At 35.7% G+C, this 14,603-nt stretch overlaps 1 protein-coding gene across 2 annotated transcripts; it reads left to right on the forward strand.

Annotated features, from left to right (window-relative positions):
- Nucleotides 1-1,515: 1,515 nt before the first annotated feature.
- LOC132274721 (ABC transporter B family member 11-like) lies at nucleotides 1,516-11,740 on the forward strand. Of its 2 annotated transcripts, XM_059776062.1 has the most exons (14): nucleotides 1,516-4,405; nucleotides 5,632-6,010; nucleotides 6,218-6,272; nucleotides 6,384-6,559; nucleotides 6,665-6,886; nucleotides 6,956-7,064; nucleotides 7,149-7,194; nucleotides 7,338-7,863; nucleotides 8,315-8,588; nucleotides 8,708-9,588; nucleotides 9,777-10,043; nucleotides 10,175-10,438; nucleotides 10,617-10,910; nucleotides 11,130-11,740. In XM_059776062.1, exons 2-14 carry the CDS (start codon nucleotides 5,669-5,671, stop codon nucleotides 11,484-11,486), a joined length of 3,813 nt encoding a protein of 1,270 aa, XP_059632045.1. In that variant the 5' UTR covers nucleotides 1,516-4,405; nucleotides 5,632-5,668; the 3' UTR covers nucleotides 11,487-11,740. The 2 variants fall into 2 exon arrangements, with proteins under 2 accessions (XP_059632045.1, XP_059632044.1); XM_059776061.1 differs by having other exon boundaries at nucleotides 6,956-7,194.
- The last annotated feature ends 2,863 nt before the right edge of the window (nucleotides 11,741-14,603 follow it).

Consider the following 14,603-nt stretch of genomic DNA (forward strand, 5'->3'; position numbering starts at 1 on the left):
TTGGTTTGATTTGCTAATAGTTTGGTTCGGTTACGGTTCTAAATTTGTGAAACCGTAAAGATACGGTTTGGTCACGGTTTGAAGTCCTTTAGGATCGAACTAGACCAAACTAAACCATTATGTTATATATATATATATATTTAGGGAAAATTACATATAAATGGAGTCAAAGTTCCATATTTACTTAGAGGCTGAGTCAAAGTTCCATATTTCTCTAAAATGGATTGCTGAGGTGGCACATGGTTTTTTACTGTTTAGAAATTATGGTGCCTAAAATACCCTTCCGCAAAGGTACTACTTTTTCTTCGAAGGTACTACTTTTTTGAACTGAAGGTACTACTTTTTGGTGTCCAGGTACCATGTTTTTTATACACGCGCGAAGGTACTACTTTTTCTTCGAAGGTACTACTTTTTTGAACTGAAGGTACTACTTTTTTGAACTGAAGGTACTACTTTTTTGTTAGAGAAGGGCATTTTAGGCACCACAATTTTCTAAACAGTAAAAAACCATGTGCCACCTCAGCAATCCATTTTAGAGAAATATGGAACTTTGACTCAGTCTCTAAGTAAATATGAAACTTTAACTCCATTTATATGTAATTTTCCCATATATTTATTTATATATATGTTAAATTATAGAGTATATATAATATAATATAATCCTATAATATATCCAAATCATTTAGAAGTTTGTAGCAGTCCACTCTTAATTATCTTAGGTATTATCAATTTATTAGATAATACAGTTCCAGAAGTGATAGAGAAGAATAAATTAAAAGTTCTGAATGCATTAATAGTTTTGAATGTGTTGGTAACTTGGTTTATTGTTGTGCATGTAGATAATATGAATACTTCTATAACAATAAAGAAAAAAATAAAACAAAAAGGAACTGTGGAAACGAACCGAACCAAACCGGTTTTTCACGATTTGGTTTGGTTTGGTTTGGTTCATTTGGTTAAATGGTTCGATTTGGTTCCAAATTTTATGAATCCGTTAGAATTAGTTTGGTTCTAAAAAACTCTTAAACCGGTCCAAACCGAACCGTGTACACCCCTACCTCTGACTACATTTTGGCAAAAACTAAATTTGAAAACCCGATTTTACCCTTTTTGTTCCTATTTTGCCCCTCACAGAATGTGTATATATATTTTTTGGTTAAAATCACAAAACCCTCCCCTCTACTTTCAAATTCGTGCATAAAATCCCTAATAAAATTGAATTTGTTTTCAAAATTACATTGATACCCACAATGCCCTTTAACTAAAAAGAAAAGACCCTATTACCCTTATAATGTCATCAAATTAATATATATATATATATATATATATATATATATATATATATATATTACCCTTATAGTGTCATCAAATTACGATATATATATTAAGAGACAAAAATACCCTTTTCTATCTCCATTTCTTTCTTTCTCACCACCACCACCACCGCAATATCCAAACCCAGAAAAGAGGAACACAAAGTTTGCTTTTTTTTTTTTTTTTTTTTTTTTTTTTTTTTTTTTTTTTAAAGACAATCATCAAATAGTAAAGTGGTAAAATTGAGCACTCTAATTTATGACCACCAATCAGTAGATGGTTTTGTGACCAATAAAGAAAAGAAAAAGGAAAAAGAAAAGGGAAGAACATAATTGTGCTTTTTAAATGCTTAAATAGCTTTCCTAAATATTTGCTATGAAATGCTATCTTAGCCAATACTTATATTAAGAATCTGGTTGTGGTTTTTGTGACGACCCTCACCCTATCTAGACATAATATTGTCTGTGTCTTTTGGCTCCCCGAGACTAGAGACTTCTCAAGGGGTCACCCATCTTGGTACTATTCTAGGTTACGCATTGTGTCATAAAAAGATGTTGAATCTACATATAACACTTGTCCTATCCACACCCAGCCGATGTGGGATTGTGCACTTGTAGCTCGTCCAGTGTGATAGCCTACTGGTGCCACCTGCACACGCTCACACACATCCACCCCACAAGGTCGTCACAATCACCCCCTCTTTGGGGCCCAACGTCCACGTTGGCCACATTTCCGGTTGAGTCAGGCTCTGATACCATTTGTAACGACCCTCACCCTATCCAGACACAATATTATCCGCTTTTGGCTCCCCGAGACCAGAGACTTTTCAGGGGGTCACCCATCCAGGTAATTCTCCAGGTTAAGCACGCTTAACTTCGGAATTCTAGTGGGTTCACGGTCATCACGGCTTTAAAACGCGTTGTATCATAAAGGGTGTTTAATCTACATATAGTACTTGCCCCATCCATACTCAGGCGATTTGGGATTGTACACCTATAACTCGCTAAGTGTAGTAGCTTACTGGTGCCACCTGCATAGGCTCACACACACCCATCCACAAGGTCGCCATAGTTTTCCATATCTTCTTGAAGATTAATCACATGATATGAATTAATGCTTTGTCATCAAGTGTAGTTGAACAACTACTTTAATCATATACTTAATGAGAGCACCCTGATGATAGACTTGTCTCTTAATAAATTTGTAAGGGTTAAGTGCAGAAAAACTTCCTATACACAATGAGTCCCTCCTTTTTGAAAATATGCATTTCAGTCCACAATATTAAAAAAATGTGTAAATAAGCCCATCTGACAACTTTTTGGCAAAAAGTAAATATGAAAACCCGATTTTACCCTTTTTATTCCTATTTTGCCCCTCACAAAATGTGCATATATTTTTTGGTTAAAATCACAAAACCCTCCCCTCTGCTTTCAAATTCGTGCATAAAACCCCTAATAAAATTGAATTTGTTTTCAAAATTACATTGATACCCATAATGCCCTTTAGTTAAAAGGAAAAGACCCTATTACCCTTATAGTGTCATCAAATTAATATATATATATATATATATATATATATATATATATAGTATCATCAAATTAAAATACATATATTAAGAGACAAAATTACCCTTTTCTATCTCCGTTTCTTTCTCTCTCACCACCACCACCACCACCACCACCACCACCACCACCACCACCGCAATATCCAAACCCAGGAAAGAGGAACACAAAGGTTTTTTTTTTTTTTTTTTTTAAAAAAAAGACAATCATCAACTAGTAAAGTGGTAAAATTGAGCACTCCAATTTATGACCACCAATCAGTAGATGATTTTGTGACCCATAAAGAAAAGAAAAAAGGAAAAAGAAAAGGGAATAACATAATTGTGCTTTTTAAATGCTTAAATAGCTTTCCTAAATATTTTATATGAAATGCTGTCTTAGCCAATGCTTATATTAAGAATCTGGTTATGGTTTTCCACATCTTCTTAAAGATTGATCACATGATATGAATTAATGCTTTGTCATCAAGTGTAGTTTAGCAACTATTTTAATCATATACTTCATGAGAGCACCCTGATGATAGACTTGGCTCTTTAATAAATTTGTAACCATCTACAAACAGTAAAAATTGAACCCTTGACCCAGTCCACACCCTCATCTTCCTTATAGCCGCGCTCGCTTCCCTCGTTTAAATTTTGACTACCATACTCTTCTTTTATTATGTTTTAGGTACTTCCAAAATATTAATTCTATGGATATATATATGCTATATGATCTTTTTTAAACAAGGGTGCATAATTCCCAAAAAATCAACAATAAGATTATATATTTAGCCTGCATTGTACACATATAAATCAACATATCTATATGTATATATTTTATTTAGTAACAAAATCTGTTACTATAACGATGTGGGTTGGACGGGGACAATCTTATTCTAATAAGCTGATAGTTGCATTTCCCCATCCTTCGAATGAAATTGATTGTGCTAGCATGGAATGATTAAACAAACATAGATGATGAAAATGATTCGAGTTGAATGTATATTATGTTTACTAATTACTATTGCTGTGTTATTCATTTGATGATATTATGTTTATAGGTAATTTAGATGTCTGACCTTGAAAAGGTATATTATTACTCTATATTAGAGTAATAATTGTATATTATTATATTTATTGGTAAAAATTGACTTTATATTTTTAATCTATTTATTGAAGAAATCCCATAGTCTTATTAGCCGGTATCCATTAGACCACAGTTTTTTAGTTACCAAGCAATGGTTGCTTAGAAAAGTGGATGGGAAACATACAAATGTGAAAGGTTGGATCCCACAATCAAAGGCAGATTCCACAAAAGCTGGAATCCATCACAGGTAACCATTTTTTCATATTTTGGTGAGTTTAAAGTTGATGATACTTCTGATATCAACTTGTTCTGATTTTGATTAATTCATCATTTCCTTCACTCTCTGGTCTAAGTCTACTCTATATATTACAAATTATGGTTTCTGTGATTTTATTTCCCACAAGAACCAGCAGTTGATAATTCAAAGTGGCACTCAAGCTCCATGTTTCAAATGATTGCAGGTTGGATAAATTCTTTTCCTTTTCCCTTTTCAGCCTTCTCTTATTTTTCATGGAATAGTCTTGTGCCTTTTCTTTGTCCAGCATGTCTTGAAACCTTTAAATTTCTATGACTTGTTATCGTTGCCTTAGATATATGTTGAAGGTTTTGTGTTCTATCTGTCTTCCATTTACTGGGGGGGGGGCGGGGGGGAAATAATGATGGTTTTGTGTAGTGCCAAAAAATAGATAGAAGAACACGACCTTTGCTCAATGTCTTGCATTTTTTTCTTCCCGGGAGGGAGGATTCTTAATTATAAGGTTATTTATTTAACCAAATTGTGAGTTTCTCAAAATAGAATCATTATTTTCACTTATTATTATTATTTTTATAAATTTTGATGTTTGTTTTTATTAAAAAATTAATATCACTTTGTTTTTTCTTTAATGCTCCATTTGTTTGGAAGTAAAATATTTTTCAGAAAATATAAGGTCACTTATTTAACCAAATTGTGAGTTTCTCATAATAGAATTATTATTTTCACTTATAATTATTATTTTTATAAATTTTGATGTTTGTTTTTATTAAACAATTAATATCACTTTGTTTTTTCTTTAAGGCTCTGTTTGTTTGGAAGTAAAATATTTTTCAGAAAATATTTTTTTATTTTTTGGTGTTTGGTTGTCGTAAAATATTTACAAAGGAAAAATATATTAAAATTTTACAAAAAAGATTTATCTATCAATTTTTTGTAAGTTATTTTATACGTCCCGCCTCGACCTAGACCTTTGCCAAACGCTGAAAAGTAAAAATAAAAAGAAATATTTTACCTAAAAAATAAAAATATTTTCTAAAAAAAAATTTTGCGTCGAAACAAACGGAGCCTAAATGTCAAAGGTAGCCTATCTTTTCGTAAAGATTTCAGTTTTTCTATGGTTGCTGGTTGTGTGGGATTAAAGCTGTAGGCTTAATTTTGAGGTTCAACATTTTATTTTTCCCGCTAATCTATTGAGGATTTCAGTTTTAATATGGTTGCTGCTCCAGAGCCTATAAATGTCCGAAAGTATTGTAACACTAAATTAAAGAAAGAATAACTATGTCTCATAATTAAGAAGTCATCTCAACAAAAACATTTGTTCATAATTAATGTCATTGAATTTCAGTTTCCTCCTGGTAGTACTTTACAGCTTTCCACTATTTTAGATTTCTGATTCAAATATATGTTCTTCTTTTACGGCTGTGATCTAAGTACACCAACGTAGTGATAGCAAACAGCATTTGGAAAGATGGCTGAGGAGAGCAATTTGAGTGGAGATAAGAAGACAGAACAGGCTGAAACATCAAAAAACCATTCACCAGTGATGGAGACTCAGAAAACAGCTGAAAAGTCTTGCAGCCAAGATAATTCGGATAATACCCGAAAGAAAAATGAAGTCACTGAAACTGTTCCATATTTCAAACTGTTCTCCTTTGCTGACTCCACTGATCATGTACTAATGCTTGTGGGCACAATCGCAGCTATAGGGAATGGAATCTGCATGCCCCTTATGACTGTGCTCATTGGAGATGTAATCAATTCCTTTGGACAGAATGTGAACTCAAAAAATGTGGTTCATGAAGTTTCCAAGGTATCTTTAGCTTAAACTTGATAATCACTCCCCCATAACAAGACCAGTTCTTGCCTAACTGTCAAAAAAATTGTTTTGTTCCGGTCATTTACGCTTGAATTTCATCAATTTGTGTGTTCTCCATCCTGTTGCAGTAGAAGGATTATTGTATTAGTAAAATCAGTTATTGATTTAAGCTCCTAACAAACAGTATAAAATTTATTTCAGGTATCTGTTAAGTATGTTTACTTGGCTCTGGGGTCTGGTTTAGCAGCATTTTTCCGTAAGTGCATCTGGCTTCTTTCTGAAAAAAGAATTTAGTTTTCTAGCTACCTCATGTAAATAATTGTTTTTGATTAAATAAACTGAGAAAAACATGCTTGCTACATCACAGAGGTGGTTTGCTGGATGGTCACTGGGGAGAGGCAGGCTGCAAGAATTAGATGTTTATACTTAAAAACTATATTGAAGCAAGATATTGCATTCTTTGACTCGGAGGGTAAAACCGGAGAAATTATTGATAGGATGTCAGGAGACACCTTCCTTATTCAAGATGCCATTGGTGAAAAGGTATTGCTACCATAGCAAGGGAGCCCGACCATTATTAGCAATGCCGGTACTCTATTCCTATTTTAGGTTAAATTGGTACTTTTCTTATTGAAGTATTTACGACAGGTTGGGAAGTTTCTAGTGGTGGTCGCTTCATTCTTGGGAGGCTTTGTTATAGCTTTCATCAAGGGTTGGCTTCTCACCCTTGTCATGATATCTTCAATTCCACTTCTTGTCATCTCTAGTGCTATCCTGACCCTCCTTTTAGTGAAGCTTAAATCCAGTGGACAAGTTGGTTATTCACAAGCTGCAATTGTGGTCGAACAGACAATTAGCTCAATAAGAACGGTATGCAGAAATTGACAAGAGGGCTTAGCATTTCCTTTTTCTTTCATCACCCTTTACTTTCCCATTCAGGTTGCATCATTTACTGGGGAGAGGCAAGCTATAGCTAATTACAATAAGTCTCTTATTAAAGCTTACAAATCTGGTGTGCAAGAGGGCTTGGCTTCCGGGTTGAGTGGTGGTGTATTTATGTTTGTCATATACAGCTCTTATGCTTTGGCTATATGGTTTGGGTCGAAAATGATAATAAACAAAGATTATACAGGAGGAGATGTACTCAATGTAGTTATGGCCGTGCTGACTGGCTCCTTGTGAGTTGCCCTTTGCTTTTCTTCTCAGTTTCCAACAGTTTGGCTACTATGAGCCTCTGTTTGTTGTATATGCATTGCTTGGATTTGATATTTGATTCTTTTAGAAAGTTCACTTAATTTCTATCCCATTTGGAATTTTACAGTTCTTTAGGACAGGCATCTCCATGCATGAGTGCATTTGCTGCTGGACGAGCTGCAGCTTTTAAAATGTTTGAGACAATCAACAGGAAGTCAGAGATAGATCCTTATGACACGAATGGACTGAAATTGGATGATATTGGTGGCAATATTGAATTAAAAGATGTTTATTTTAGCTATCCAACAAGACCAGATGAGCCAATATTTAATGGATTTTGCCTCTCGATGCCAAGTGGAACAACTGCAGCTTTGGTTGGACAAAGTGGAAGCGGGAAATCAACAGTAATCAGCTTGATAGAGAGGTTTTACGATCCACAAGCTGGTGTAGTTCTTATAGATGGTATCAATCTTAAAGAGTTCCAGCTTTGGTGGATAAGAGGAAAAATTGGTCTAGTTAGCCAGGAACCTGTGTTGTTCACTTCAAGCATTAAAGATAATATTTCATATGGGAAGGACGGTGCAACCATTGAAGAAATCAAAGCTGCTGCTAAGCTAGCCAATGTTGCCAAGTTCATAGATAAATTGCCTGAGGTCTAGATCTGAAATTGTTCGAAAATTTATTTTTTCCTTTTCCATTTCAGTTTTTAAATCAAAATCACATCTCTTTTTGAAAGATTTGCTGAATATGGCAGACTTTATTTGCTAATGTAGGAAATATATCAGCCTTTCCCCCAAAAATAAGCAGAAAAACTTTAAAAGGTTTACTTGTTACCTCTTAATCAAAAGAGTTATTGCTCAACAACTTTATTTTTAATTTATGTCCTAGAAGGATTTTAACTTATAATTTTTTTTTCCTAGTTGATACTCACACACACGTCTCTTCTGAGACTTGAACCCCTGATCTTCCTTTGGGAAGTAAGAGGCTGAAACCGCTAAGCCACTGGCCCGTTGGTGATTTAACTAATAATTAATTTACCAGAACCCATTTTAATTTTTTCTAGTCACCTTTGTAACCTTTCCAGCTTTGTGTTTAATGATTTAGGGACTAGACACGCAGGTTGGTGAGCACGGAACTCAGCTGTCTGGGGGCCAAAAGCAGAGAATTGCTATAGCTAGAGCAATTTTGAAAGACCCAAGGATTCTACTTCTGGATGAAGCTACAAGTGCTCTTGATGTAGAATCTGAGAGGGTTGTGCAAGAGGCGTTGGACAGGGTTATGATCAACAGAACTACTGTAATAGTAGCCCATCGCTTGAGTACAGTGAAGAATGCAGATATGATTGCTGTCATTCATCAAGGAAAAATTGTTGAAAAAGGTTCATGTTTTGAAACAATTAAATTGTTGATGCTTTATATCTCTCACCACCTGAGCTTTATTAGGCTTTCCATCTATGTTTATGATTTTTCTGAATTTTAAATCCTCACAACTGATCAGGTTCACACTCTGAACTACTACAAGATCCTGAAGGAGCATATTGCCAGCTTATACGGTTGCAAGAACATAGCCAAGAGTCAGAAAAAAATGCAGTAAATGATCCGTACATGCCAGAGATCACTGCAGACTTTGGAAGACACTTAAGTCAGAGGAGGTCCTTTATACGATCCATAAGCCGGGGATCATCTGGAAACAGTAGCCATCACTCATTATCAGTTTCTTTACATCGAACTACTGCAGTCGGTGTCCTTGATACAGATGTAGAACCCAAAACTCTAGCCTCAGCACCATCACAAAAGGCCCCAGAAGTGCCACTGCGACGATTGGCTTATCTGAACAAGCCAGAGATCCCTGTGCTATTGCTAGGTTCAGTGGGTGCTGTGGCCACGGGTCTAGTATTACCAATTTTTGGGGTACTTCTTTCTAAAGTAATCAAAACCTTCTATGAGCCAGCTCATGAACTTCGGAAGGATTCAAAATTCTGGGCATGCATGTTTCTTGTTCTTGGCGTGGCGTCTTTATTCTGTGTCCCACTAAGAACATACTCTTTTGCTGTGGCGGGGTGTAAGTTAATAAAACGGATCAGATTGATGTGCTTTGAGAAAGTGGTTCACATGAATATAAGTTGGTTTGATGAAACAGAGCATTCCAGTGGAGCAATTGGCTCTAGGCTTTCTTCTGATGCCACTTTTGTGCGAAGTTTGGTTGGAGACACACTTTCTTTGATCGTTCAGAATGTTTCAACAGCTATTGCTGGTTTGATTTTTGCTTTTGCAGCGTGCTGGCAACTGGCTATTATAATTCTTGTCATGATTCCTCTATTAGGGCTAAATGGATATTTTCAAAAGAGGTACATGGGAGGATTCAGTGCTGATGCAAAGGTTAGATCCAAACCTCGGCCAATAGGAAAAAAAAAAAAGAAAAAGAAAAAAAAAAGGGCAATTGGAATGTAGAAGTTTACCAATTTTTTCCTATATGTTATATTTTCTTTTTTAACTATCTAACATAGGCTGTGAGTTTAGTGTAATTAGCCCGTTGTAATAAGCTGCAAATATTTAAATGCTTACAGAAAACATATGAGGACGCAAGTCAAATTGCTAGTGATGCAGTTGGGAGTATTAGAACAGTTGCTTCTTTCTGTGCTGAAGAGAAGGTGATGCAATTGTACCAAAAGAAATGTGAAGGCCCTATGAAAGCAGGAGAAAGAGAAGGCCTAATTAGTGGTACAGGTTTTGGATTGTCCTATTTTTTTCTATACTGTGTCTATGCGACCAGTTTCTATGCTGGAGCTCGGCTTGTTGATCAGGGTAAGACAACATTCGCTAATGTTTTCCAGGTAATCAAGCTTTTCACAACCATATATGCACTAGAAATCAATTCATACTATCATCTTAATGTTCATTTTACTAAAATAGTTTTTTGTTGTTATTTACATTTTGAATCTTTACCTACTGTCTTGGTTTGCAGGTCTTCTTTGGCCTCAGCATGTCAGCCGCTGGTATTTCTCAATCAGGCTCCCTTGCACTTGATCTCAGTAAGGCCAAGAGTGCTGTTGTTTCTATCTTTGGGATTCTTGACCAGAAATCCAAAATAGACGCGAGTGTCGACTCTGGAACAACACTAGAAAATGTGAAGGGTGAGATTAAGTTTGATCATGTCAGTTTCAAGTATCCCACTAGGCCTGACATTCAAATTTTCAGGGACCTTTTCTTGGCCATTCACTCTGGCAAGGTAACTTTCTAGTATGACTAATTCTCAAAGCCTACACTTCTCTTTTGCTTGATGCAAGCCTTACACAAGTTGATACACACACACACACACACACACACATATATATTTATATATATATTTCTCCTACAGTTTGACATAATCGCATTCCAAAACTAATCGTTTGAATCTTATTTATCAGACTGTTGCCCTGGTTGGAGAAAGTGGGAGTGGGAAATCAACAGTGATTTCTTTGTTGCAAAGATTTTATGACCCCGAATCCGGTCAAATCACCCTAGACGGTGTTGAAATCCAAAAGCTAAAGCTGAAATGGTTAAGACAGCAGATGGGCTTGGTGAGCCAGGAACCAGTCTTGTTCAATGACACAGTCCGAGCCAACATAGCATACGGAAAGGAAGGAGATGCAACAGAAGCAGAAATTTTAGCTGCAGCAGAGTTAGCAAATGCTCATAATTTCGTCAGTGCTCTACAAGAGGTGAAAACACTCTAATTATAGTGAACTTCTAAATTTAGAAACACCTAAAATGAACAATTGGAGGTAATCTAATAGTATTGACAATAATACATTGTTAGGAAAGCATTATTGTTATTCATGTTCAAAAGTAATAGCACATCTGCTTCCTTTTTTTCCACCATTCTCGGATTCTTGATTAATGCCAAAAAATATCCATCTTACTGAGTTATGAAAATGCAGGGCTATGATACAGCTGTAGGTGAACGGGGGATCCAATTGTCCGGTGGACAGAAGCAAAGGGTGGCCATTGCACGTGCCATGGTGAAGGATCCAAAGATACTACTATTGGATGAAGCCACCAGTGCCCTAGATACTGAATCCGAGAAAGTGGTACAAAATGCACTGGACCGAGTTATGGTGGGCAGAACCACAGTGGTGGTGGCTCATAGGCTATCGACAATTAGGGGTGCAGATTTGATTGCAGTGGTTAAAAATGGAGTCATTATAGAGAAGGGAAAGCATGAAAGTTTGATGAATATCAAAGATGGTATTTATGCCTCCCTAGTTGCATTGCAAATTAGTGCTTCATCATCTTAGAGAGCTACTTGTGCCCTTTTCTTCACCATATCCTATGGACTTGTTTGGTCTTCTACTGCTCCTAGTTTATTCTCCCTTACATCATGTATACCATGTTTTTTGCACAGTGTAATGCATAAGATGGTTTTTTTGCAGAGGAACGAAATACTACATGAATAGAAGAAAAAGGCAATACCAAAATTTTTGATGAATAAATTTCAATTGATTATTGTTCAATTTTTGATTCACGTAATCTGAATCAATCAATTAACTAAGTTGTGAGCAAATAATTAAATTAATTGTGGAATCAAGCAAACTAGAAACAATGAAAATACCAACATTGATTTTATGTGAACAACCCTAACCTATAAGAACTCCGATCTTATTATCCAAACAATAACAAACCACAAGAAAGTAGTGCAACTGTAGATTGTATACTGTTTGTCCCTTGAGAACCACTTATTTAACAATATTTATAAAACAATATAATAAAAAGAAAAAGAGGAAAGGTATAATCTCAGAAGCACAAACACTTACTGTTAGAATGTTAAAAGCGCTTTTAATAGTAGAGTTGTTATAAAATTACTGCTAGTAAAATGCACTTAAACGTTTGGTGACATATTGTATGATTAATTTGTATCTGATTTAAAATTGGAAGGCGGCTAGAGAGTCCCAAAATAAACTAGGATCTTTGTTTGTTACAGAGTCTAGATATTGTTTGCTATTTGTTTGTAGAAGGGATAAAATTGTATTTATAAAAAATATAAAGGGATTAAGTTGTCTAAAAAAAAATTAGTTACCTAAAAACATGGACTTCTACTCGTAACGCAATTTTAAAAGTTACGATTCCTAACTTCACGTAAACGCGCTTTTTAGACCTAACTTCTACCATCTATTAAGATTTTTTTTCCCACCAAACACATTGCACCGCAATTTTTTAGAATGGAAGTGCTTTTCAGTAGTTGAGAAGCAATCCCAAACACCACTTAGTTGGAAATGCAATGATATTGTTGGATAGTGTCCAACATGAATAAGCGGGAACATGGCAAGAACACGACCCAAATATGCAACAAAATGATCGGGACAAGTTTCATAACATAATAGAAATTTGTAAATTATGTTTTAAAGTAATGGGGACCAACTCAAATTTAAAAATTTAATGAGGAAAAATTGTAGAAAACAAAAAATAAGTTTAAAAAGTCCAATAACATATTTTCTATTTGTTCTTTGGCCTGAAATTTTGTTCTCATTTTTCATATCAAAATGTAAGCCAAATCAATGTGTAAAAAAGCGAAAAGGAATAGAGGAGAAATAAAACAAGACAAAGGTGTGGAGACATCCCTTAAATGAGTTTAGAGCAAATTTGTTCTCTTTAGTTTGCACATTATTTTATTTTATTTTTATTATTTTTATTTTACTTGTACATTGCCGAGGTCCTTTAATGGTGTCCTTTTTGGTTATTTTACAAAATTATTTATTTTTATATATTTTATAAAATTGTTGAGTAAGGGTAATTTAGTCAACTTAGGATTTAAATTTGTCAAAAGGACCTATTTGTACCAAATTGAAACTTTAGAGGTGTTTTTTGCACTTTAGGGACGTCCTCCAATAATGTCATTTTCGGTCATTTTATAAAATTATTTATTTTTATATATTTTATAAAATGGTTCAGTAAGGGTAATTTATTCAACTTATGCTACGTTTGGTGTGCAGGAATGAAATGGAATACAAATGGGAATAGAATGAGAATGGGAATGGAATGGAATGGTCATTTTTATTATATTATTTGGTTGTAAATATGAAACGTGTAGGAATGGAATGATAATAACCATTGTAGTGTTTGGTTGGACCGATTTAAAATTTAGAATGGAATAAATTTTAAATTGAATTCTCCAAAATATCCCTCTTAGTAACAAATAAATTAAATTAAATTAACGATAGCGGTGGTGGTGGAAGGCGGCAGCGGCAGTGGTGGTGAAAGGTGGTGGCGGTGGTGGAAGGTGGTGGTGGTGATAGAAGGTGGTAGAAGGCGATGGCGGTGGTGGAAAGCGATAGTGGCGGCGTTGGTGGTTGTGGAAGGCGGCGGCGGCGGTGGTGGTGAAAGGTGGCAGTGGCGGTGGTGGTGTAAGGCTGTGACGGTAACGGTGGTGGAAGGTGGTGGTGGTAGTGAAAGGCGGTAGCGGTGGTGGTAGTGAAAAACGGTAGCGGTGGTGGCAGTGGTGAAAGGCGATGACGGTGGTAAAAGGTGATGGCGATGGCGGCGGTGGTGGTGAAAGGTGGTGGTAGTGGTGAAAGGCGATGGCGGTGGAGGAAGGTGGTGGCGGTGGCGGTAGCGGTGGTGAAAGGCGGTGGCGGTGGTGGTGGTGGAAAGTGGTGGGTGATGGTGAAAGTCAGTGGTGGTGGAAGACAGTGATAGTGGTGGTAGTGGTGAAAAGCGGAAATAATTGTGGTGGAAGGTAATTGTGGTTTTTGGACTTGGAATATGAGGATGTTTTGGGAAGTCGAATAAATTACTTGGGAATGGAATAGCTATTCCATAGGTTTAGTTGTGGAATGGATTTTCATTCTCAGGAATGGATTTTCATTCCAATGGAATGGCCATTCCTACTTTAAGTTACATACCAAACAAAAGAATGGTTGGAATGGGCATTCCATTCTTGCACACCAAACGTAGCATTAGGGTTTAAATTTGTCAGATAGACTTATTTGCATCAAATTAAAATTTTAGAAATACTTTTTATACGTGAATGATGTGATATACACTGTAAACATATTTTATAGTATTTTCTGCGCTGAATTGACCCAATTCATAATGAGTCAAAAAAATTATTGAACTTGGCAATGCTCATTTCGTTTGTAGCTTTAATGCTTCTTAGGTTATTAACATTACATATAACCTGGCCCGTCCCATTAAGGAAATCAACTTGACCTGACCAGGCTCCGCCTGGTCCAGCCCAGAAATTTCTTGTAGGCCGGAGATTGGGATATGTTGTTGGATAACTTTAACCTAAGTCCATTGAATCGAATAAGTGCTGCCACAAGTCTCCAATATGACAACACAAAGTGACAAAACTGGTTAATTGATCCAGTCATTGTTGACCCATTTTCACATAAAAATCACTATTGCGCTACTCTCTG

Source organism: Cornus florida, unplaced genomic scaffold, assembly GCF_030987335.1.
Source record: "Cornus florida cultivar Cherokee Brave unplaced genomic scaffold, ASM3098733v1 CherokeeBrave_3.0.0_Hap2_Chr09, whole genome shotgun sequence".
NCBI lineage: Eukaryota > Viridiplantae > Streptophyta > Magnoliopsida > Cornales > Cornaceae > Cornus > Cornus florida.

What these genes read in the sequence shown, in the direction of transcription:
- LOC132274721 (XM_059776061.1), top strand. Translation starts at nt 5,669, where the DNA reads ATGGCTGAGGAGAGCAATTTGAGTGGAGATAAGAAGACAGAACAGGCT. An exon ending in TGGTTCATGAAGTTTCCAAG is followed by an intron (nt 6,011 to 6,217) that starts GTATCTTTAGCT and finishes AATTTATTTCAG; the next exon opens with GTATCTGTTAAGTATGTTTA. An exon ending in AGGAAAAATTGTTGAAAAAG is followed by an intron (nt 8,589 to 8,707) that starts GTTCATGTTTTG and finishes ACAACTGATCAG; the next exon opens with GTTCACACTCTGAACTACTA.